The sequence below is a fragment of the Melospiza georgiana genome, chromosome 24, assembly GCF_028018845.1.
Source record: "Melospiza georgiana isolate bMelGeo1 chromosome 24, bMelGeo1.pri, whole genome shotgun sequence".
Classification (NCBI taxonomy): Eukaryota; Metazoa; Chordata; class Aves; order Passeriformes; family Passerellidae; genus Melospiza; species Melospiza georgiana.
Window position 1 is genome coordinate 3,826,071 of NC_080453.1, and position 25,639 is coordinate 3,851,709.

Here is a 25,639-nt window from a genome sequence, read left to right on the forward strand (position 1 = left end):
CTGTGACACAGAGCTGGCACCTCCAGAACCAGCAGCTCTGGCTGTGACAGCTGGGAGGGATTTGGGAACTGACACATGAATGGCTGGAGGAGGATCCTGCAGAAAGAGCAGAGGCTCCATCTTTGCTGCCATCTGGGAAAGGGCACAGTCCCAGTGTGAGCCCCAGCAGATCTGGATGTGTTCACCTGCTGGCAAGTGGAAATTCCCAGCAGAATTTCAAGGAAGAGCTCCTTTGCAGGATGCACCACAAGCTGAACACATCCTGCATCTTTCCAGCCTTTCAAAGTTTGTTTTCAGGTTTTCCATGCTACTGTCAGTCACCAATACACCCCAAAAACGGAGCAATATTTGTGTCTGCTCCTTTCCCATTTGCTCTGGAAGCCCCAGCAGATCTGGATGTGTTCACCTCCTAGAAAGTGGAAATTCCCAGCAGAATTTCAGGAAAGAGCTCGTTTGCATGGTGCATCAGAAGCTGAACAGAAAAGAGACAGAATTTCCTGGCAGGAAACACATCCTGCATCTTTCCAGCCTTTCAGAAATTTGTTTTCAGAGGTTTTCCCTGCTACTGTCAGTGACTAAAACACCCCAAAAATGGAGCAATATTTGTGTCTGTTCCATTCCCATTTGCTTTGGGAGCCCCAGCAGATCTGGATGTGTTCACCTCCTAGAAAGTGGAAATTCCCAGCAGAACTCCAGGGAAGAGCTCCTTTGCAGGATGCACCACAAGCTGAACACATCCTGCATCTTTCCAGCCTTTCAGAAATTTGTTTTCAGAAATTTGTTTTACTTGCTCTGCTAGCCATCAAAACACCCCAAAAACAGAGCAATATTTGTGTCTGCTCCTTTCCCATTTGCTCTGGAAGCCCCAGCAGATCTGGATGTGTTCACCTCCTAGAAAGTGGAAATTCCCAGCAGAATTTCAGGGAAGAGCTCGTTTGCATGGTGCATCAGAAGCTGAACAGAAAAGAGACAGAACTTTCCTGGCAGGAAACACATCCTGCATCTTTCCAGCCTTTCAGAAATTTGTTTTCAGAGGTTTTCCCTGCTACTGTCAGTCGCTGAAACACCCTAAAACAGGAGCAATATTTGTGTCTGTTCCATTCCCATTTGCTTTGGGAGCCCCAGCAGATCTGGATGTGGTCACCTCCTAGAAAGTGGAAATTCCAAGCAGAATTTTAGGGAAGAGCTCCTTTGCAGGATGCACCACAAGCTGAACACATCCTGCATCTTTCCAGCCTTTCAGAAATTTGTTTTCAGAAATTTGTTTTACTTGCTCTGCTAGCCATCAAAACACCCCAAAACAGAGCAATATTTGTGTCTGCTCCTTTCCCATTTGCTCTGGGAGCCCCAGCAGATCTGGATGTGTTCACCTCGTAGAAAGTGGAAATTCCCAGCAGAATTTCAGGGAAGAGCTCCTTTGCAGGATGCAGCACAAGCTGAACACATCCTGCATCTTTCCAGCCTTTCAAAGTTTGTTTTCAGGTTTTCCATGCTACTGTCAGTCACCAATACACCCCAAAAACGGAGCAATATTTGTGTCTGTTCCTTTCCCATTTGCACTGGAAGCCCCAGCAAATCTGGATGTGTTCACCTCCTAGAAAGTGGAAATTCCCAACAGAATTTCAGGGAAAAGCTCGTTTGCATGGTGCATCAGAAGCTGAACAGAAAAGAGACACAATTTCCTGGCAGGAAACACATCCTGCATCTTTCCAGCCTTTCAGAAATTTGTTTTCAGAGGTTTTCCCTGCTACTGTCAGTGACTAAGACACCCCAAAACAGGAGCAATATTTGTGTCTGTTCCATTCCCATTTGCTTTGGGAGCCCCAGCAGATCTGGATGTGTTCACCTCCTAGAAAGTGGAAATTCCCAGCAGAACTCCAGGGAAGAGCTCCTTTGCAGGATGCACCACAAGCTGAACACATCCTGCATCTTTCCAGTCTTTCAGAAATTTGTTTTCAGAGGTTTTCCCTGCTACTGTCAGCCATCAAAACACCCCAAAAACAGAGCAATATTTGTGTCTGCTCCTTTCCCATTTGCTCTGGGAGCCCCAGCAGATCTGGATGTGTTCACCTCCTGGGAACTGGAAATTCCCAGCAGAATTTCAGGGAAGAGCTCGTTTGCATGGTGCACCACAAGCTGAACAGGAGACACAACTTTCCTGCCAGGAAACACATCCTGCATCTTTCCAGCCTTTAAGAAATCTGTTTTCAGAGGTTTTCCCTGCTGGGTTAGTTTCAGAGGTTTTCTCTGTCACACAAACACCCCAAAACAGGAGCAATATCTGTGTCTGTTCCCTTCCCATTTACTCTGCAAGCCTTAAACAAAAATTATCCCATTTCATCTCTGGTTTTAAGGACAAATTCTGGTTTTACTCACAGCCACACCACCATAGCAGTTCTCCCAGCCCAAGATGCTGCTGTCTGCCCTGCAGAGGCAGAGCAGGGAGGGTTGGGGATGCAGAGGGAGCTGGGAGCTCTCACCTAACGTGGCAGCCGCCGCCAGCCCGGCCGCGTACGGATCCGTCCCCGGAGGCGCCGCGCTGATGATGTAGGGGTTGGGAACGAAGGCAGCAGGAGCTAGACCTGCTGAAAACATTCCTGTCAGTGAAAACAAACTCAGCAGGACTGCAGCCCCAGCACAACCCCCCTGTGCTGCCTGGACAACACCAAATTCAGGCTGGTTCCGTGGTTTGAAGCTTTTTGCGGGTGGTTTTCTATAGGGAGTGACAACCTGTGAGTGTTGATGGGCAGAGGAGAGATCTGGGATTAAAAACCCCAATTCTAAGGATTCAATGCTCCTTAAGAAGTAAAATCCTTTCTATCCAACAGCTCAGGTGCTTCTGCAGGGCAGACAGACCCTGTTCAGGAGACTGGAGCTTGGTACTACTCTGTATTTCCTACAGTGAGTAAATCAGGACCCAAACCACCCCATCCTGAGCTCCCACAGCATCCCAGCATTCCAGCTGGTCAGTCTGGAAAAGGCTCAGAGAGGAAAAACAGTTTAATCATTAGAGAAAGCCCAGGTGGGCGGGAGAGGGGTGTGCAGGGGAGGCGAAGGTGAAGGGGAGGAAGTTAAAAAGCTGAATAATTTCAATCCCTGAACTGCACTGAGCACACAAGGGCACAGCACAGAGCCCCAACACATTTATATTGGGGTTTTGGGCAGGAAAAACTACCACAAATTGCTTTTTGTGCTAAAAAAATTAATGCATTGTTTTCCTGGGTTTCTACACATGATCGAGTACACACATATATATATATATATATATATATATATATATATATATATATATATATATATATATATATGTGTGTGTGTGTGTGTGTGTGTATGTATGTGTATACTTTATGAATAATTTTTATTAATTACATTTTTAACTCCTAAGACCCCTGGCAGCACATTTAGCTGATATTAAATAGTGCATTTCCCCTCACTTCTCTGTGCTGTCACCCTGATTTATGTTTCACTCAGAAGCTTCCAAAGCCTCTCCTGACTGACAGCACCCTCAGGAGAGTGAGAGTGTCAGTTCTGCCACACAGGGAAATCCTTTAAAAGGCTTCTAAGTGTGCAAGAGACACCCACAAGCAAATCTGTAAAAATGCACTTCTGTTCATGCATTGATTATCAGCTGTAAAATACACTTTGAACCCTCCCACTCCTTTTCCCTGGAGTTTCCCCATGGATCAGAAGGGCTGGGGAGAGGCAGACTCACCTATGTGTGGCTGGTGGGCAGCAGCCAGGGCGTACTGCTGCTGCTGGGCTGCTGTCAGCTGCTGCACTGCCAGTGCATTGGGCCTCTGGAACAGCTGTGGGGAGAGCACAAACAGCCCTTAATGTGGGCACAAACTGCCCTGAAACCAGGCACAAACAGCCCTTAAACAGGGCACAAACTGCCCTGAAACCAGGCACAAACAGCCCTTAAACAGGGCACAAACTGCCCTGAAAGTGAGCACAAACAGCCCTGAAATTGGGTACAAACAGACCTGAAACTGGGCACAAACTGCCCTGAAAGTGGGTACAAACAGACCTGAAACTGGGCACAAACTGCCCTGAAAGTGGGCACAAACAGCCCTGAAATTGGGTACAAACAGACCTGAAATTGGGTACAAACAGACCTGAAAGTGGGTACAAACAGCCTTGAAACTGGGTACAAACAGCCCTTAAAGTGGGTACAAACAGACCTGAAAGTGGGTACAAACAGCCTTGAAACTGGGCACAAACAGCCCTGAAATTGGGTACAAACAGACCTGAAATTGGGTACAAAGAGACCTGAAACTGGGTACAAACAGCCCTTAAAGTGGGCACAAACAGCCCTGAAATCGGGCACAAACTGCCCTGAAAGTGGGCACAAACAGCCCTTAAAGTGGTACAAACAGCCCTGAAATCGGGCACAAACTGCCCTGAAACTGGGCACAAACTGCCCTTAAAGTGGGCACAAACAGCCCTGAAACTGGGTACAAACAGCCCTTAAAGTGGGCACAAACAGCCCTGAAATTGGGTACAAACAGCCCTGAAACTGGTCACAAACTGCCCTGAAAGTGAGCACAAACAGCCCTGAAATTGGGTACAGACCTGAAACTGGGCACAAACTGCCCTGAAATTGGGTACAAACAGACCTGAAAGTGGGTACAAACAGCCTTGAAACAGGGTACAAAGAGCCCTTAAAGTGGGCACAAACAGCCCTGAAATTGGGTACAAACAGACCTGAAACTGGGCACAAACTGCCCTGAAAGTGGGCACAAACAGCCCTTGAAACCGGGCACAAACAGCCCTTAATCAGGCAAGGAGCACAAACAGTGTCCTTAAATCAGGCACAAGCACCCCTTAAATCAGGCACAAGCACACCAACAGTGCTGAACTCACACACAAAAAGCAGCAACTCCTTCCTTTTCCAGCAATCCCTTCCCACCACATTTCCTTTAACCCCACAGATTCTCCACTCCACATCTCCAAGGACCTGAACTCCTCTGGAATCAATGCCTGTGGTAACCCAGCTGAAAAAACCCCACCTGAAAATACTCCACCTGACAAAACCCCACACTGCTGCAGCACAGCCAGCCCCAGCCCAGCTTTTCCCTCTGCTGTCCCCTCAATCCCAAAGGATTTATCCCAGCCCTGCTCAGCCCCAGCTGCAGCCTGGGGGTCCCCAGGAGCACTGCCACCAGTGTGCCCTCCCATTTTGGCTGAAATGGGAAATGGGATGGAAATGGGATGGCCAAGGGATGCAGAGCCAAATTTGGGAAACCCAAAATGCCCTCAGAGCCAGAGAGGGGACACAGCCCCGGGATCACAAATCCCAGACCAAACACTTCCCTTACCTGATCACTGCTCAAGGTTATTGAGAATTTATTCCTCACTAAATAAAAATAATAGGATTCCCTTGAAGTATTTTTGCTGAGGGTTTGGGGTTTATTTTTCCTTTCTTCAGGGTCTTACTAAAAGTTTCCTTCCCAGCTTCTTTTGCCTCTCTCTAAAGGAAATCCCTGAATTCACCATGTTCAGGTCTAATTAAAACATTTAGGACAAATCAGCTGAATATCTCCTCTGAAATTATCCAGCATGTCCACCCCCCCTCACTTCCAGGGATCATTTCTAGGTGGGAATGACTTCACAAAGCACTGTGAGAAATATTTTCTCCCTCCCCTCCCTCAGAACAGACTTGGATGCCCAAATGCCTCCGATTTTCACACCTATTATCCTGCCCTCCTTTCAGACAAGTGAACTGCTGGCAGACACAGCAATAATTCTGCCCAAAATTTTGGCAGAAACCCACAACCATCAAGAAGAAGCCCAGAAACATCAAGAAAACTCTATTACTTATTTTATTTAGAGGCAAAAATTGGCATTGCTTCTCCTGAGAGCAGGATGAGCAAAGCTGTGTGAGAAAATCCACATTTATTTTTGTCTTTTTACAAGTTCAGGTGGAGAAAACACATCTGAGGGATGAGCACTGGGTTTATGAGGTGGAAATGCAGCAGTTAGGGCAGTCAGAATTTACCTACTGTGTGCCAAACCCTGCCCCTCACAACTGCTTTGTTTGCTCATCCCTCGGGGCTATCAGAACTTCCCTTGTGGAGGAAAATATCTGATCTACAGTTCCTTTATTGCCTCCTGGGCCATAAAACACCCTGAGCAGGCAGGGTGCACAGCACACCTGCTTTTCCTGCCCTTTTTGTTGTTTTAAGGTGTTTTTTGTGGTCACACAAAGCTGGGTGGCAGCTCTGCTCTGGTCACCAGGAGATTGGGCAAAGCTCCAGTGACATCTTGGAACACAAACCCTGTGAGGAAGCCCTGAGGGAGCTGGGGGTGCTCAGCCTGGAGAAAAGGAGGCTCAGGGCTGCCCCCATCACTCTCACAGCTCCTGAAAGGTGCCTGTGCTCAGCTGGGGCTGGGCTCTGTCTGCAGGCACTGACAGAACCAGAGCACACAGCCTCGAGCTACACCAAGGGAAATACAGGTTGGATATCAGGAAAAGGATTTTTACAGAAAGGTGATAAAGTTCTGGAATGTTCTGCCCGGGGAGGTGGTGGAGTCACCATCCCTGGGGTGTTTAACAAAGCCTGGATGTGGCACTGGGTGCCAGGGCTGAGTTGAGGGCTTGGGGCTGGGTTGGACTCGATGAGCTTGAAGGTCTCTTCCAACCCAGAGATTCTGGGAATTCTGTGAAGGGGAAGTTTCAGTTCAAACAGCTCCAATAACAGATGGAAAGGGAAATTTCCAGGTTTTTTCCAGGCCAGTGGCTGGGGCCATGCCCAGGTAGCCTCGCAGGAAGTGAGGGGGCCCTTCCAACCCAAACCATCCTGGAATTCTGTGATTTGTGATGCACCCACAGGTTTTGTGCTGACACCCCTGTGCACCCACACATTTTAATCTGATCTTGAGGACCTGTGAGGAGAGAGGAGAGACTTTGGAACCCTGAGCTTCAGCCCAGAGAGGTGGTGGAGTCACCATCCCTGGGGGTGTTTAACAAAGCCTGGATGTGGCACTGGGTGCCAGGGTTGAGTTGGGGTGTTGGGGCTGGGTTGGACTCGATGAGCTTGAAGGTCTCTTCCAACCCAGAGATTCTGGGAATTCTGTGAACATCCCTGAGTGCAAAACACCAAGGAGGTGATGGACAACGGGAGCAGAACATGGAATGAGGGACAGTGGCTCTGTGGGAGTGACCAGCAACATCCTATACTCTCAGCAAATATGAAAAAAAAAATCCTATAAAAATCCTATAACCCTAAACTGCTTCCTCCTGAAGTGTGGATTCCTCTGCAGCATCCTCAGGGTTGGGGTGTGCTGTATCAGCTCAGCAATTTCAGCTTTTTAGCTTTCTTCAGCTGCAAAATTTCACCAAACCTTTGAGTTCTCACATGCTTTTCCATCCTGCTGATGTGGATTCCATCAACATGAAGCAGAGAGGAAATGGCTGCATTATTATTTCCTTGTCTTGAGGGCACAAAAAGCATTTTTCCTTCCTAAAAACACTTCTGCTCACTTTACACATGTGAGGACTTGCACACCTCCCAAATACAACTCAATGAACCCCCTGGGTATCAGCAAAACTGGGAGAAAGGAATCCTCAGAGCCTCAGTACTTCACCATCAATATTTCACCTGCTGCTCTTGGCTCTTTTTGTTGTCTGCCTGCTCTGGGGGCTCATCCAGTCCCTGCAAAATCTGACTTCCAGACATAAAAGGTCTGCAAGAAAGCTAGAGAGGAACATTTTACAGTACAGGACAAGGGGGAATGGCCTTAAACTAAGAGAGGAGGGATTTAGATGGGATCTTAGGAAGGAATTGCTCCCTGGCAGGGTGGGGAGGGAATTGCCAGAGCAGCTGTGGCTGCCCCTGGAGCCCTGGCAGTGCCCAAGGCCAGGCTGGACATTGGGACAGTGGGAGGTGTTCCTGCCATGGCAGGGGTTGGAATTGGATGAGTTTTGAGTTCCTTCCCACCCAAACCATTCCAGGATTCTGTGACCTCTCCCTCTCCCCTTGAATTCACAGCCTTGCTCAGCTCCCTCAGAACAATCCCAGCTGCAGATTTCACCCTGCAGCCTGTCCAAGGAAGCAGAGCCAAGAAAAACCATCCCAAGTGCAGCCTCTCCTGAGGCAGATAAACCAGGGGAGCTCTGGAATCATCAGTTCCATTTATTCAGGGAGAGCTGCTGAAGCCTTGCTGGGCTGTGTCCATTTGCTGAGGGCACAGCCCCACACTCCAACCCCAGAGATCAGTGCTCAAAGGTGGCACTGGGGAGCAGATAAAGGACAGGAACCTCTGCACTGCAATATTAACCTGAATTGACAAAGGAATCAGGAAAGAGCACCTGGGGTGTTTCAGGCTGCTGGGAAATGCATTGGGAGTGAAAAGCTACAAAGGCCTGACACGGATCTGGAGGAATTCAGGGAGATCATCCAACATTTCAGTGAGGCTGCTCCATGTTAGACAAATGAAGGATGATTTCCAGCACATGGAGGAGCTCCCTGAGGGAATTCCAAGGCAGCAGAACCCCAGAGTTAGGGGAATTCTGGAAGATCAGATTTCCCTCAGCAATATCAACACCTGACATCCCTAATCAGACCAGATGTGGGTAAAACCTTCCTCTTCCTCACACTGCCTGCAGCTGTGCTCACCTGTAAGCCCTTCCAAGGATGGGACACTTCCCCACAGCCCCAAAAGGCACTTTCAGGGATGAGATGCCTTGTTCAGGACAGATTTCCTGCTGCCAGGAGAATGGCAGAAGTCAGATTCCTTTCATGCAGGCTGAGAGTGGCAGTGGTCAGCAAGGACCCCTGGGAATTAAGGGAATGGGTACAAGACCCCTGGATTTACACAAACCTGCCCTGGGAGGGCACATCTGGCTGGGAGTGATTCCTGACCTTCACTACAGCACCTCGGGCTGACTGAAGGCTCCTGCTTGCTTTCACTGCAGGTGGAAGCTGCAGCAAGGCTGAAAACTGAAAATAACAGATTTGTCTGACAGCCCAGCAGGGCCTGGGTGGGACTGAGGGGCAGCAGCTGTGTCCTCACTGCTCCCCCAAAATCAGGGAGAGATCTGAGGGGATTTGCGCTTGACAGCAAGCTCAGAAGGGTCTGGAGCCCCAGGAGAGGCTGAGGGAGCTGGGCAGGGGCTCAGCCTGGAGCAAAGGAGGCTCAGGGGGCCCTTGTGGCTCTGCACAGCTCCTGCCAGGAGGGCACAGCCGGGGGGGTCGGGCTGTGCCCCAGGGAACAGGGACAGGAGCAGAGGGAACGGCCTCAGGCTGGGCCAGGGCAGCTCAGGGTGGGCACAGCAGGAATTTCCCCATGCAAAGGGGGCTCAGGCCTTGCCAGGGGCTGCCCAGGGAGCTCTGCAGTGCCCATCCCTGCAGGTGCCCCAGCAATTCCTGGAGGTGGCACTCAGAGCTCTGGGCTGGGGACAAGGTGGGATCAGCTGGGACTCGATGTCCTTGGAGCTCTTTTCCCACCTCATCTCTGCATCCTGAACACCAGAATCCCAAAGGCTTTTCCCACAAGGGAATATCCATCCACTGCAAGCCCAGCAGCAGAGGTGTCCCTGCCCCAGCCCCTTCTGGCAGGGAACATTTCCTGTTCCCCACAGCTCCAAACCCCTCACACCAACAACAGAAAAGGAGCCCTGAACGCCCTTAAAATCCCATTTTTGCATATTGGGGGGAAATTTCTGCATGGAAAGGGGGCTCAGGCCTTGGCAGTGGCTGCCCAGGGAGCTTTGCAGTGCCCATCCCTGGAGGTGCCCCAGCAATTCCTGGAGGTGGCACTGAGTGCTCTGGGCTGGGGACAGGGTGGGGAAGGGGCACAGCTGGGATTTGATGCTCTGGGAGGGTTTTCCAGGCTCAGTGATTCTGTAATTCCCAGTTGGTGACACAGAGATGACATCAGCTCCACATGGACAGTGCCCATACCCTTGGTATGAAATAAAAAATGCAAACCCACCCTGAAATCCTCACTGCATCTCCCCTGAAACAGGGACCCTGTCCTGCTCTGCCTCCCTTTGGGAGGGTTTATTTCCACCAGTGAGGTGCCAGACGTGCCAAATTTGAAATCCTAATTTTTTAAGGCTGAAGGAAACAAATAAAAATTCCTCAAACTTGTAAATGAGCCTTCACTTAAATAGAAAACCCTGACAAAATGCAAACTCCAGGCTTCCCACTTGTGCTTTTCCAGTCCCATCTCTAATGCTTCTCCAGAAGCAGCTCACTTGTGGAGCCCTCATGTTTTAAAAAACACCCAACTTTCCTGGTTTAGACATAATTCTGGAGCATCCCAGGCCGTGCACCAGAACAAGACAAAGGCTTGGAACTATCTGCTTTTTTCTCCGTTTTGAACTCTATAGCAGCTATTTAGTTTAATCATTAAATTTTCCATCATTAACCTCCCAAAGATTCTGTAGAACAGAGCAGCCAGTTGAGCTCCAACCCAGATATTTACACTGCTTTTAAGGCTGTGATAACTCAGCACAAACTTGGCAATGCTTTCCCTCACTCCACAGTGCCAGAGGCTCTTCTGCTAAAAAAATCAGATATTGCAGGGAAGCCAGGGAGAGTTATATATCCCTGCAATCAGCTCCAACAAAGGATTCCCTTCCACTCTGAGGGATATCAGACTTGCAAAGGGAGAGCAATAAAGTTTGTTTCCAATCATTACCCAAACGAGCAGGAACAGGAGCAGAGCAGGAGTCGATTGCTGGAGCCAGGCCCAGCATTCAGCAGGAGCCAAGGGAGTCTGGGCTTGTGTGGGAGAAAGGTCAAACAAACCCAAGCCAGGCTCAGATAAAGCTTTGTAGTAGTGGACTCTGCCCTTAGGGCTTCAACCAGGCTCAGGGAGAAGAAAGTTTGAACTTGTAATTGCCTCTGGCTGAGCAAAGCTGAGTGTGGGGCTCAGTAAAGCTCAGTGTGGGGCTCAGCAAAGCTGAGTGTGGGGTTAAGTAAAGCTCAGTGTGGGGCTCAGCAAAGCTCAGTATGGGGTTCAGTAAAGCTCAGTGTGGGGCTCAGTAAAGCACAAGGTGGGGCTCAGTAAAGCTCAGTGTGGGGCCCAGTAAAGCTGAGTGTGGGGCTCAGCAAAGCTGAGTGTGGGGCTCAGTAAAGCTCAGTGTGGGGCTCAGCAAAGCTCAGTGTGGGGCTCAGTAAAGCTCAGTGTGGGGCTCAGCAAAGCTCAGTGTGGGGCTCAGTAAAGCTCAGTGTGGGGCTCAGTAAAGCTCAGTGTGGGGCTCAGTAAAGCACAAGGTGGGGCTCAGCAAAGCTCAGTGTGGGGCTCAGTAAAGCTCAGTGTGGGGCTCAGCAAAGCTCAGTGTGGGGCTCAGTAAAGCTCAGTGTGGGGCTCAGCAAAGCTCAGTGTGGGGCTCAGTAAAGCTCAGTGTGGGGCTCAGTAAAGCTCAGTGTGGGGCTCAGTAAAGCACAAGGTGGGGCTCAGCAAAGCTCAGTGTGGGGCTCAGTAAAGCTCAGTGTGGGGCTCAGTAAAGCTCAGTGTGGGGCTCAGTAAAGCACAAGGTGGGGCTCAGCAAAGCTCAGTGTGGGGCTCAGCAAAGCTGAGTGTGGGGCTCAGCAAAGCTCAGTGTGGGGCTCAGCAAAGCTGAGTGTGGGGCCCAGTAAAGCTGAGTGTGGGGCTCAGTAAAGCTGAGTGTGGGGCCCAGTAAAGCTCAGTGTGGGGCTCAGCAAAGCACAGTGTGGGGCTCAGCAGGGCCCAAGCTGGGACTCAGCAGGGCCTAAGGTAGGGCTCAGCAGGGCTCACACCTGGGCTCAGCCAAGCCCAACATGAGGCTCAGCAGGTCCCAATGTAGAGACCAGGAGGGCCCAATTTGGGGTTTAACAAAACTCAGTGTGGGGCTCAGCTGGGCTCAAAGCTGGGCTCAGGCAAGCCCAGTGTGGTCACCAGGAGGGCCCAATGTGGAGCTTAACAAAACCCAGTGTGGGGCTCAGCAAAGCCCAGTGCAGGGCTCACAGCTGGGCTGAACAGGTGTTGGCTCTCAGTCCCTGCCTGGGCTCCTGGGTGGGTGTTTGGGGGTTTTTTAGCACTTTTTGCTACTTTAAAGCTTTTTTTCAATGCCTTGAGACAGCCAGGATCACCAGAGAGGGCACAACTGTGGGAACTGCTGGGGTAATTCTGGTTATTCCAGCTGCCATGGGAGGCTGATCTGCTCAGCTCCCAGGGAGGACACAAACAGCACAAAGACAATGACAACATCTCTACCCTTCCTCCATCCCTTCTCCCACGACAGGATCCTGAGTTCATCCCACCCCACACCAACCCCTTTGGAGCCACAGGGCTGGATGAGGGATCAGGGCTCAGGGATGAGAGATCAGGATCAGGGATCATCAGGGCTCAGGGATGAGAGATCAGGATCAGGGCTCAGGGATCATCAGGGCTCATGGATCATCAGAACTCAGGATCAGGGCTCAGGAATCATCAGGGCTCAGGGATCACGGCCCAGGATCAGGGCTCAGGGATCATCAGGACTCAGGATCAGGGCTCAGGGATCAGGGATCACAATCAGGGCTCAGGATTTGGGGATCGGGATCAGGATCAGGGATCAGAGCTTAGGATCAGGATCAGGATCAGGATCAGGATCAAAGATCAGGCTCGGTGCTCAAGGCTACAGGCTATGGGATCGGGATCAGGGAGGGCTGAGGGACCAATGATCAGAATCAGGGCTCAGGATCAGGACCAGGGCTCAGGATCAGGACCAGGGATCAGTCTCAAGACTCAGCTCTGTACCTGCTGCTGGGAGTTGTAGTCAAAGAGCCCCACGGTGGCGGCGGCCGAGTCCACGGGGACCTGCGTGCCGGAGTAGTCGAACTGCAGAGGCTCCATGCCCACATGCTCCATGGCATCCAGGGGCACGCTCTGGGATTCCATGTTGGAGAAATCCTCCACAGGCTTGGCCCCGTTGGTGCTGGCCAGCTGGGCCAGGCCCTCGGAGCCGTTCTGGTTGGGGCCCAGCAGATCCACCTCGCTCGCTGAGTTCTGGCAGTTCCCGGGTGTGCGGCTGTGGGGGGAAAACGGGTCAGGGACAGGGCAGGAGAGCTGCAGCCCTTCCTGGGGGAAAACAGGTCAGGGATAGGGCAGGAGAGCTGCAGCCCTTCCTGGGGGAAAAAACTGGTCAGCAACAGGGCAGGAGAGCTGCAGCCCCTCTTTGGGGGGAAAAACTGGTCAGGGACAGGGCAGGAGAGCTGCAGCCCTTCCTGGGGGAAAAACTGGTCAGGGACAGGGCAGGAGAGCTGCAGCCCTTCCTGAGGGGAAAACGGGTCAGGGATAGGGCAGGAGAGCTGCAGCCCTTCCTGGGGGAAAACGGGTCAGGAACAGGGCAGGAGAGCTGCAGCCCCTCTTAGGGGGGAAAACAGGTCAGGGATAGGGCAGGAGAGCTGCAGCCCTTCCTGGGGGGAAAAACTGGTCAGGAACAGGGCAGGAGAGCTGCAGCCCTTCCTGGGGAATGTTCCTGTGCAGGGAAACAAGGCAGGAGAGCTGCAGCCCTTCCTGGGGGGAAAAACTGGCCAGGGATAGGGCAGGAGAGCTGCAGCCCCTCTTAGGGGGGAAAACAGGTCAGGGACAGGGCAGGAGAGCTGCAGCCCCTCTTAGGGGGGAAAACAGGTCAGGGATAGGGCAGGAGAGCTGCAGCCCTTCCTGGGGGGAAAAACTGGTCAGGGATAGGGCAGGAGAGCTGCAGCTTCTCTTTGGGGTGAAAACTGGTCAGGGAAACAGAGCAGGAGAGCTGCAGCCCCTCCTGGGGGAATGATCCTGCACAGAAACAGGGCAGGAGAGCTCCAGCCCTTTCTGGGGAATGCTCCTGTGCAGGGAAACAGGGCAGGAGTGCTCCAGCCCAGCATCCCACCCTGCAGCAGGTGCTGGAGTACAAGAGGGAAAATAAAGTCATGGTTTGAAACAGTTCAGCAAATTAATTCTGTGGAGAAATTGATGTATTTAAAATAAAAACTAAAAGCAGGAATGCGTCATCACATCCATGGACCCACCAGAACTGGCCAGAGGTGGTGGAGTACAGGATGGAATATAAAAAATTGGCCTGAAATAGTTCTCCAAGTTAATTCTCTGGAGAAACTGATGTATTTAAATAAAATACAAATTCAAACCAGGTATGCTCCATCACACCTCCAGAACTGCCCAGAGGTGGTGGACTATAGAAGGGAAAATAAAGAAATGGTCTGAAATAGTTCTCCAAATTTATTTTACAAAGAATTTATGTATTTAAAAAAATAAAAACCAAAAGCAGAAATGCTCCATCACATCCCCAAACCTTCCAGAACTGCCAAAAGGTGATGGAGTACAGAAGGGGAAAAAAAAAAGACATGGTCTGAAATAGTTCTCCAAATTAATTTTATGAAGAACTGATGTATTAAAAAAATAAAAGTTAAAACAAGGTATGCTCCATCATACCCATAGATCCACCAGAACTGCCCAGGGCTGCTGGGGTACAGGAGGGAAAAAAAGACATGATCTGAAATAGTTCTCCAAATTAATTCTATGGAGAAACTGCTGTATTTAAATAGAATAAAATAAAAACTAAAAGCACGAATGCACCATCACATCCATGGACCCACCAGAACTGGCCACAGGTGGTGGAGTACAGGATGGAAAATAAAAAAATGGTGTAAAATAGTTCTCCAAATTAATTCTATGGAGAAATGGATGTATTTAAAAAAATTAAAATTAAAACCAGGTATGCTCCATCACATCCATGGACCCACCAGAACTGGCCACAGGTGGTGGAGTACAGGATGGAACATAAAAAAATGGTCTGAAATAGTTCTCCAAGTTAATTCTACAGAGAAATAAAGAAATGGTCTGGAACAGTTCTCCAAATTAATTCTATGGAGAAACTGAGGTATTAAAAAAAAATAAAAACTAAAACCAGGAATGCTCCATCACACCTCCAGAACTGTCCAGAGGTGCTGGAGTACAGGAGAGAAAATGAAAAAATGGTCTGAAACAGTTCTCCAAATACATTTTATGAAAAATTGATGAATTTAAAAAAATAAAAATTTGAAGCAGACATGCTCCATCACACCTCCAGAATTGCCCAGAGGTGGGGGAGTACAGGAGGGAAAAATAAAGACACGGTCCGAAATAGTTCTCCAAATAAATTCTGTGGAGAATTGCTGTATTTAAAAAAATAAAAATTAAAACCAAGAATGCTCCATGACACCTCCAGACCCACCAAAACTCTTTGGAGGTGTTGTAGAATAAAGTGGAAAAAATAAATAGAGATGGTCTGAAGTAGTTAATTCTACTGAGAAATTGGTGTATTTTAAAAAATAAAACCAGGAATACTCCATCCCAACATCACAGCCCTAAACACACCAGAACTGCTTGGAGGTGTTGGAGTAAAGAGGGGAAAAAATAAAAAATATTATCTGAAATAGTTCCCTGAGTGAATTCTACAGAGAAATTGATGTATTTAAAAAAATAAACAAAAATAAAACCAGGACTGCTCCAGCCCAGCATTGCAGCAGCAATACACCCCAGCCCCAGCAGAACCCCCTGGAAGTTGGACAAGTGTTACAGAAGACAAGAAAAAAATTAAAGAGATGGCCTGAAATAGTTCCCTAAGTTAATTCTACACAGAAGTATATGAATTTAAAAAATATAAAAGCTGGAATGTTCCAGCCCAGCATCAGAGCCACCAGAAGGGCCTGCAGGTGGTGCAATAAAGGGGGGAAAGTAAAAAACATGGGCTGAAATAGCTCCCTGAGTTAATTCTGCAAAGAAAGTGATAGATTTTTTTAAAAAACAAACAAAAAATAACCCACAAACCCTAGTCCCAGCCTCAAACACCTGTTACAGTAAAAATGTAAAAAATTCAGTTTCTGTTCTCTCCTTAAGTGAGAGTCAGACAGAACAAGCCATGATCTCCCCAGACACTTATATTTAATGGAGTATTTGGTGATTTTTAACTGTGTGGAGCTCTGGCACCAAACCTGACTCAACACCACCCTAAGGCAGCTGCCATTGGCTCCTGACCACCCAAAATAGGGACTGGACTTCGTGGGAATGCTTCATATCCATGGAAGAGCCAGGAATGGGCATTTCCCAGCACCTGTTTGGCTTTTACATTTTATTTTACCATTTCTTTGGCTTCTCCAGTTTTCCTACAGGCCATGAGGAACCACAGGAGATGCAGAAATGAGCAAGGAACACAAATGTACCAATGGCATCAAGGGCCACAATTTCAGGAGGTTTTCAGCCCAGAGCAGCAAGGAACAAACCCAAAGCCCAGCTGTGGGACAGGAGGAGCAGAGCCAACACTTCCCATGGGAATCCCACACAGAGGGATTAAAAATGGGTGTGAAAATCACAGGGATCCCAGGGCTCAGGATCAGAGATCATGGCCAAGGGATCAGGACACACCAGCCCTGAGCTCTCAGGTGTTCCCACCCTCTCCCCCTGAGGACATTCAGAACATCCTGGGGACACTACAGGATGGAAAAACCTTCCCAAAGCCACAGAGTGCTGGGCTGACTGCACAGGGATGTGTCACTGACATGTTTTATAAAAATCCTTTTGTTAGGATTTTTCTCCTGAGAAGCCTCAGAAAAGAAATGCCAAAAAATAATTATGTGTGGGATGTGGTCTGGGGATGGTTTACAACAGGTGCATCTTTGATTGCTCCATGTGGATTGTTTTTACTTGATGCCCAATCCCAGTCCAGCTGTGTTGGACTCTCTGATCACTCACAAGATTTTATTATCGTTCCTTTCCAGCTTTCTGATGTCTCCTTTCTCTTTCTTGAGTATAGTTTTAGTATCTCATTTTCTTTTAATATAACAGATATAATAAAATAATAAATCAGTCTTCTGAAACAAGGTTCTCATCTCTTCCCTCATCCTGGGGAGCCTCAAACACCACCACCCAGAGCCAGGGGCTGCTCTGCTCCTCACCCCACCAGGGAGGGGCTGGGGACACAGGGAGGGTGACACAGCTGGGACAGCTGATCCCAACTGATCCTTTTATAAAAGAGATTTTATTATTCATTTATCAAATCATCTGGATCAGATAAAAGAAGTTTGTCACAGCGAGGATGGGCAGGGGCTGGGCTGGAATTGCCAGAGCAGCTGTGGCTGCCCCTGGAGCCCTGGCAGTGCCCAAGGCCAGGCTGGGCATTGGGGCTGGCAGCACCTGGCACAGTGGCAGGTGGCCCTGGATGGGATTTAAGATCCCTTCCAACCCAACCCAACCCACACTGGGATTCTGTGATATCCCAGCCCACCCAGCACCCAGAGCTGAGGGAACAGGGAAAGTGAGGGAGTTTGCAGGGATGTGTTTGGTCCTCACCAGTCCCTGTCACAGAACCCCAGAGTGGGTCAGGCTGGGAGGACCCCATGGGTCACTGGTGGCACTCGCTGCTCCAGCAGGGCCATCCCAGAGCTCAGGGCACAGAACAGTGTCCCTGTGCCTCTGCAATGTCCCAGGGAGGACAATCCAGCCCCTCTCTGGGCTCTGCTCAGGGCTGGCACTGCCCAGGGCAGTTCCTGGGCTCAGGCCCTGCCTGTGGCTCTGGGGCCATGGCTGGGCCTGGAGCAGAGCCTGGGGTGGCTCTGAGCTCTGCACACAGGGACAGACACACAGGGACAGACAGACAGGGACAGACAGACAGGGACAGACAGACAGGGACACCAGGGCTGAGGGCTCCTCTCAGCTGGGGTTCCCCTTGAGGCTGAGCAGCCCCAGCTCCCTCAGCCTTTCTGGGCCAGGGAGATGCTCCAGTGACGCCACAGAGCCCAGCTTCCCTGGGAATGGATCCCTGACACCTCCCCTGGGCTGTGCTCCATCAATTCCTCCCTTAGCTTCACTCCCAGGCCCAGTTTTTCCTTTCCCCATTCAAATGTTCCAATTTTCACTTTTCCCCTTCTGATTCTCCCCTCATGGCACTGCAGGGAGTGAGGGCCTGGAGGGGCTGAGCTTAGACCCCAGCAGTGATTATTATTGATTAATATGCTTAGACCTCAACAGTGATTATTATTAATTGATTAATGAACTTAGACCCCAGCAGTGATTATTATTAATTGATTAATTACTGAGCATTAATTGATTAATTACTGAGCACGTACCTGAAGTCTTTGACGTCGGCGTCGATGCCGTTCTGGACAGGCAAACCATTGGATTTATCCATCACATCCCCCTCCTCCTTCAGATCTCCCAATTTATCTCCATCAAACGTGCCCTTGCTTTTCTTATCCCCTTTGTCATTCTCATCACTCTCTGCATCCCTTGGCCCCTGGGCAAAAGAGACATTGTTTTAATGAGCTGGGTTTTCAGATCAATTCTCCTGTTACCCCAAATGGTAACAAATCAAAGACACGTGTCACCAGAAAAGAAGTAAACATTCATTCCTACCAAAAATATCACTAAAAATGCAAAATATTCAATAATAATCAAAGAAATAAGGGAATTAGCTCTCACTCTTCCAAGAGGTGTTTCATCTCCTTAGGTTTCTTCATTTAGTAACTCAAGGTTTGCTTTTATAGACTCTAAAAATCCCATCCCAAAATAAGTTTAAGGAATTCTCTTTCTAGATGGGACTTAAGCACTTCAAAATCAACACCAGCAAATGCTGCAGGGGCACAAAGTGAATCAGAGCCTCTCTGAAGTGCCTGGCTCAGTGTCAGACACAGCTCTTGACTGGACAAGTGTTTGAAAATCACCTCAGTTTTGGAGGCATCAACAGTGAATTCCAAAGCACAGCTCATTTAGAAACACTCAAATAAATCACTGCCTCAATCATTAGCCCCTGTAATCCTGAAGCACATTTCTTTGGGAGAAAAGGGAAAAAAAAAGAGGGAAAAAAAGGATTTCTGTTCTGTTGAGCATTCCATGAGTGCTGTTACATCTGCAGCGTGTCTGCATTTTATTGCACTTGGGAGGAGAATAAAGGGTGGTGATGCCTGGGGCAGTGTTTTGAACAACAAAAGGGAGAGGAAAAACAACATAATTTACGATAAAAACCAGCAAGGGGCACATAAACATATTTATCAGAGGCAGCTTTGGTGCTGTCACAGGGACAGACATGCAAAGCCTGCCTTCCACTTGACTGCAGGGAGAAGTGCTGGGCACACAGCATTTGTGCCTCTACCCACTGAACCCTTTTCCCACTCTCTCTGATTGGAGGGAGGGATTTTCCCCTTATATTCAGAGAAAAAAAAATTGTTCTGAAAGCAAAAATCTTTTGGTGTTGCTTCTGAAAGAAAATAAAATTGTGTTTCCTTAATATTCCTTGGAAATGCCACCTGTAAATCCAACCCCAAACAAGGGGGTGCTCAGCAGTGACAGCTGTGTCACCAGTGTCACTCTGATTGTGGTGACACCCCTCCCTGGCCCCCAGCTGGGATAAACTGGCTCCTTGTCCTGAGTGCTCACATCCCAGAAATCCTCCTTGTCCTGAGTGCTCACATCCCAAAAATCCTCCTTGTCCTGAGTGCTCACATCCCAGAAATCCTCCCTGCTCTGAGTGCTCACATCCCAAAAATCCTCCTTGTCCTGAGTGCTCACATCCCAAAAATCCTCCCTGCTCTCCTTGTCTGAGTGCTCACACCCCAAAAATCCTCCCTGCTCTCCTTGTCTGAGTGCTCACATCCCAAAATCCTCCCTGCTCTGAGTGCTCACATCCCCAAAATCCTCCCTGCTCTCCTTGTCCTGAGTGCTAACATCCCAAAAATCCTCCCTGCTCTCCCAGGGCTCCCCCAGCTCCTTGGGCAGCCTCACTGAGGGCCAGCAGCCCCAGCAGGGCTGAGGGCAGCAGCCAAAGGAGCTCTCCCACATTTCTGGAGCCCTTTTCCCATTCCAGGCTGGGTTTGATGTCAGCTCTCCCCACTTCCATGAAATGCAGGCTGTGCCCCTTCCTCACCCCACAAAAGGGGGTGCCATTCCCCCTGGGAAACAACCTGCCCCAGCTGGGAAACACACCCAGCCACAAGCAGGAGCTCAGGGAAGGGTGCCTGACACCAATCTATTTGTCAGGGAGGTTTTATCCCAAAAAACAGCATGAGGAAAACATCCAGGACAAGGATGAGCCCTATGCCATGACATTATCATCATCATGTGAAGGGTTTGGAGCTGGAATCCCATTTCTGGGATCAGCACCAATGCAGCCATGATATTTTCTGAAAAAATATATCCCTTTTTTTTAGGATTTTTTTCTCCTGAGAAGTTGGGAGGCCTCAGGAACAAAATGTAAACATTGATTATCTGCTGCTGTGGAATGCAACAGGTGCATCTGGGATTGGTCTCATGTGGTTGTTCCTAATTAATGGCCAATCACAGTCAGCTGGCTCAGACTGTCTGAGACACAAGCTTTTGTTATCATTCTTTCTTATTCTACTCTTAGCCAGCCTTCTGATGAAATCTTTTATTATTTTAGTATAGTTTTAATGTAATATATATCATAAAATAATAAATCAGCCTTCTGAAACATGGAGTCAGATTCTCTTCTGTTCCCTCATCCAAGAACCCCTGTGAACACCATCACAGACCATGGCAGCCACAGGCTCAGGGCAGCTTTGTGGGACCTTTCCCAAGGATTAGCTTGGATGGTCTGGTTCTGCTGGGGGCTTTGCAAGGATCCAGGGAATCCAGCACCTTCCCATCTCCCACCCCACACCCCCAAACCAAGGACTAAACCTGCCCTGTTTGAGGGAAGAGCTGAACTGAGAGCAAAGAGAGAAACCCCTGCCCTAGAAATGATTCCCAGCCAAGCCAAGCAGCAAAGGGAGGAAAGAGCAGAGATGAGGCAATGAGACACTTACAAATGCTCCTTTCCTTAGGCAGGAGTCTCCAGGAGATGAGCTCAGCACATACTCCACCATGCTGACCCCCAGCCCTCCGCTCTCCGAGCGTGGGGACAGCACAGAGTTCACTTCACTGTTCACATGGAAGCCCTGCCCAGGTCTTCTCTGCACCATAATTGGCTGGGAAACTGAGTGATCTGGAACAAAACATGGCAAACTCTCACAAGCACATCCAACTACTCAAAGGAGGCAAATTAAATCATTCAATATGTACTCCCCAGGGGCTGATTTGCACTCAGAAGTGCCAACTCTGTGATTCTGCTGGTGGCCATTTGTTAAACCAGGATGGCTTTCTCATTTTTTAAATACTACAACATGTAAACCTGCAAGTGAGAGCTAGGTTTAAAATCTAAACTCATAAAATGTCAGAAATGTAAGACTAATTAAAGGTTGCAACTAAAAACCAAAGGTTTAGTTTTTAGTTTTAGTATAATTCTTGCATTAGCACAGCATAAACAAGTTCTGGCTTGTCATTTACAACATGATCCTGCTGCTCCACCAGCCCTGTGTCCTTTGTTGCACCAATTGTTGTGTTCATGTCAGGATCAGAGATTTTTTTGGCTGCTTTTTCCTCAAGGAAAGGTTTCTGAGGAGTTCATTTCTCCCTCCTCATCCTCCAGTCCTCCTGCACCAGCCCAGCCCTCTGAGGCTTTGAGATCCAACCAGGGCAGGCTCAGGGGCTCCAAACCCTGCAGGGCTCTGCAAAAATCCCTGCCTGGGGAAGGGAGAGACCCCAAAAGGGGAGGGGAAAGGGGGGAAAAGGGGAGGAAAAAAGGGAGGGGAAAAAAGGGGGAGGGAAAAAGGGAGAGAAGGGGAAGAGAAGGGGAAGAAAAGGGGAAGAAAAGGGGAAGAAAAGGGGAAGAAAAGGAGAGGAAAAGGGGAAGAAAAGGGGAGGAAAAGGGGAAGAAAGGGGAAGAAAAGGGGAAGAAAACGGGAGGAAAAGGGGAAGAAAGGGGAAGAAAAGGGGAAGAAAAGGAGAGGAAAAGGGGAAGAAAAGGGGAAGAAAAGGGGGGAAAAGGGAGAAAAAGGGGGAAGAAAAAAGAGGGTGAAAAGGGGGGGGGGAATGGAGGGAAAATGGGGGGAACAATGGGGGGAAGAAAAGTGGGGAAAATGGGGGTAAGGGGGGAAAAGGGGGGGAAAGAGGGGGAAAGGAGGGGGATGGGGGGAAAGAGGGGGAAGGAAAAAGGGGGGGAAAAGAGGGGGAAAAGAGGGGAAAAAGGAAATAAAAAATAAATAAAAAGTAAATAAAGGGAAAAAGGGGGGGGAAAGGGGGAAAAAAGGGAGGAAAAGGGGAAAAAAGGGGGGAAAAGGGAGGAAAAGGGGAAAAAGGGGGGAAAAGGGGAAAAAAAGGGGGAAAAAAGGGGGGAAAGGGGGGGAAAGGGGGAGGGATAAAAGAGGCGGATAAAAGGGGAGGGAGAAAAGGAGAGAGAAAAAAGGGGAGGGAAGGAGGAAAAAAAGGGGAAAGGGGGAAAAGGGGGGCGAAAGGGGGGGGAAAGGGTGGGGGAAAGGGGGAAAAAGGGAGAAGGGGGAAAAGGGGGAATAAAGGGGGAAAAAGAGGAGGGAAGGGGGGAAAAAGGGGGGGAAAAAAGGGAGGGAAAAAGGGGGGGGAAAAGGGGGTTCTCTGCTCCTGGCAGCAGGCAGGGAGTGAAAAGCAGCAGGGCTGGGAATTGCCAGGGGCTGGTGGGCTGTGGAAGGACCATCAATACCCAAGGACATTGACACTGCAGCTTCCTCCTGGAGCAGGTGAAGGGAATTCCATCCTCTCACTGCTCCTGGCTGAATTCCTTTCCTTTCCCCATCAGTGTGGCCTCAGAGGGACCTGGGCTGGGGAGATTTTTTGGGGATAAAGCTTCCAAAAAGGGGGAAAAGCCAGTTTTAACCCAGCACTGCTGCCCAACTCTGTGTCCCAGGAGGGGAAGGAAGGGCAGGACTGCAGCTTTGAGCTGGGCTGGCTTTGAAGGGTCTAAATCCACAACTTTGGGGAAGAGCAAACCTCCAAATCCACGTGGGAGGCCTGCAGTGCATCCTGTGGGCAGGGCTGGAAAAGGGATGAGCCAAGGGAGATCCAGATCACCTGGATGGACTGAGGGGATTGTGGGGGAAAAAAACTTCCAAAAAATGGGAAAAGTTGGTTTTAACCCAGCACTGCTGCCCCAGGAGTGGAAGGAAAGGCAAAACCCCAAATCCAGCAGTGAATCCTGCAGGAAGGATGGAACTGGGGGGATCCAGCCTCACCATCCCAGGGGGAAAAGCTTCAAAAAAAAAAAAGGGGGGGAAAAGTTGATTTTAACCCAGCACTGCTGCCCAACTCCATGTCCCAGGAGTGGAAGGAAGGGCAGGACTTGAACTTTTAGATTTTAAACGTTCTGAAAAGCCTTTAAAGGTCCTAAATCCCCAACTCTGAGGCAGAGGAGTGAAACCTCAAACCCAGCAGTGCAGCCTGTGGGCAGGGATGGAGCCAGGCAGGATCCAGCTGCACCATCCCATGGGGGTTGCATGGACTGGGGGAATTGTGGGGGGAAAAAACTTCTATAAAAAGGGAAAAGTTGATTTTAACCCAGTACTGCTGCTCCAGGAGTGGAAGGAAGGGCAAAACCCCAAATCCAGCACTGAATCCTGCAGGAAGGATGGAACCAGCAGGGATCCAGCCTCACCATCCCATGGGGGTTGCATAGACTGGAGGGATTGTAGGGGGAAAAGATTCAAAAAAAAAAAAAAAAAAGGGGGGAAAAATTGATTTTAATCCAGCACTGCTGCCCAACTCCATGTCCCAGGAGTGGAAGGAAGGGCAGGACTAGAACTTTTAGATTTTAAACGTTCTGAAAAGCCTTTAAAGGTCCTAAATCCCCAACTCTGAGGCAGAGGAGTGAAACCCCAAACCCAGCAGTGCAGCCTGTGGGCAGGGATGGAGCCAGGGAGGATCCAGGCTGCACCATCCCATGGTGGTTTCATGGACTGGGGGAATTGTGGGGGGAAAAAACTTCTATAAAAAGGGAAAAGTTGGTTTTAACCCAGCACTGCTGCTCCAGGAGTGGAAGGAAGGGCAAAACCCCAAATCCAGCAGTGAATCCTGCAGGAAGGATGGAACCAGGGGGGATCCAGCCTCACCATCCCACGGGGGCTGCATGGACTGGGGGGTTTGGGAGCAGAGCCCTCAGGTGCTGCTCCCTTGTTTATTTTGGGGAGCCAAAGGGAAACTTCCAGAGACACTCAGAGCTGTGGGATGAATGGGATCCAGCACAGGGAGGGATGAGAAGGGGCTGGGGGAGAAAATGCCAAGCCCAGCTGGTCCCAAAGCCTGGCTCAGCCCTAATCCCCCTCAGCCCCAGGCTGGGACAGGCAGCAGCACCCAAACCCCCCAGGGCCCAGAGTGACCCAGCCAGGCACATCGAGAGAAGCTCTGTCTCCTTTTCATGGCCATTTTTCCATGGAAATAATAAAACAAGGCCTTATCAGCAATGGAAAAATGGGTATTTTCATCAGGGAAAACCCCACACAACAGTGAGGTAATGCCATTTCCTGGGAGCTGTAAATGCCATTTCCTGGGAGCTGCAAATGCCATTTCCTGGGAGCTGTAATTGCAATTTCCTGGGAGCTGTAATTGCCATTTCCTGGGAGCTGTAATTGCAATTTCCTGGGAGCTGTAATTGCAATTTCCTGGGAGCTGTAATTGCCATTTCCTGGGAGCTGCAGGTTTTGGGAGCTGCACCAAACCCCAGCTGAGTTCCAGGAGCAGATTCATGACACAGAAACCATGGACAGAATAAATCAAAAGTCAGCATTTCAAACCCAGCACTTGCAGGTTGTTTTTCTTCCTAAAACCAACCTGAATTTTCTCCCCCAAAGTTCAGAATCAGGGAGTCTCTGAGCCAAGAACAAAATCTTTGGCAGATAAAAATCAATATTAATTCAAAATCTCCTTTTTTTTTCTTTTTATTCTGAATGTTGCTCTCCCATCAAGTCCAAAATCAGGGACAGTCTCTGATGCAAGAACAAAATCTTTGGCAGATTTAACTCAACACTAATTCAAAACGTTATTTTATTTTTTTTTTACTGAATGATAGGTTTTGGTTGGTTGGTTTAGTATTTTAAAAATGAAGGGATTTATTTTTTAATTCATCTTGTCCAAAACCTTTGTTCAAACTTTCAGCTGATCCATCCCAAGGCAGAAAACACATCAGAAACTGGAATTTTCAGGGTAATTTAAGGTTTTTAAGCAGATGAACATGAATTTGCACATTTTCACATTAGACAATGTTCTGATATCCATGGATATCCTAATTTTATCACAAAGTAGAGTGAGGTTTTCTATTTGTTTTTATTACATAAGCCAGCTGGGTTTTTAATTTAAAGCTGTGTCACCAGGCCATGGATTTGAGTAAATAAATTGCACATTTCTGCATTCAACCCCAACTAAATGAAGGAAATAATTGAGCTACCTGATGTTCCCCAAGCACTGTCTCTCCACTGATCTCCCAGAAATATCCCTTTTGGTCCATCTTTGCTGGAATCATCAGATTCCCAAAACTTTTTACCCGGCAACAGCTGCTGCAATTAAAAAAAAAACAAACAAAACAAAAAACAAACAAACAAAAAAAAAAAAGAACAAAACAAAGCAAAGCATGATTAAAATAAGTATAAAATGCAAACATAAACCCCATAAGCATCTCCTTTCTATCAGGTATCAACCATTAAACACAACTGAGATAATCAAACATTGAAATATTGACATTCCCAAAGCTGAGGGAACAATTGCATCTCCCCATCCCTGATGCTCCTCCCAGCTCCAGGAGCCCCCACACATCAGACACACTCACAGACACTCTGCAGCCTCTCTGCACTCACAG

The 25,639-nt window shown here is 48.9% G+C and overlaps 1 protein-coding gene across 7 annotated transcripts in view; it reads right to left on the reverse strand.

Annotated features, from left to right (window-relative positions):
- The window catches only part of PUM1 (pumilio RNA binding family member 1), a 107,688-nt gene that overhangs the window by 49,644 nt on the left and 32,405 nt on the right, over positions 1–25,639 (reverse strand). For 2 of the 7 annotated variants that reach the window (XM_058040476.1, XM_058040471.1), the window contains exons 4-9: positions 25,232–25,337; positions 20,751–20,929; positions 18,060–18,226; positions 12,715–12,985; positions 3,713–3,806; positions 2,481–2,597 (exon numbers count right to left, since the gene is read on the reverse strand). In XM_058040476.1, the coding sequence (XP_057896459.1) occupies positions 2,481–2,597; positions 3,713–3,806; positions 12,715–12,985; positions 18,060–18,226; positions 20,751–20,929; positions 25,232–25,337 (934 nt within the window). Of the gene's footprint in view, positions 1–2,480; positions 2,598–3,712; positions 3,807–12,714; positions 12,986–18,059; positions 18,227–20,750; positions 20,930–25,231; positions 25,341–25,639 lie in introns of all 7 variants that reach the window. The other 5 variants (XM_058040475.1, XM_058040474.1, XM_058040472.1 and 2 more) reach the window with 3 other exon arrangements.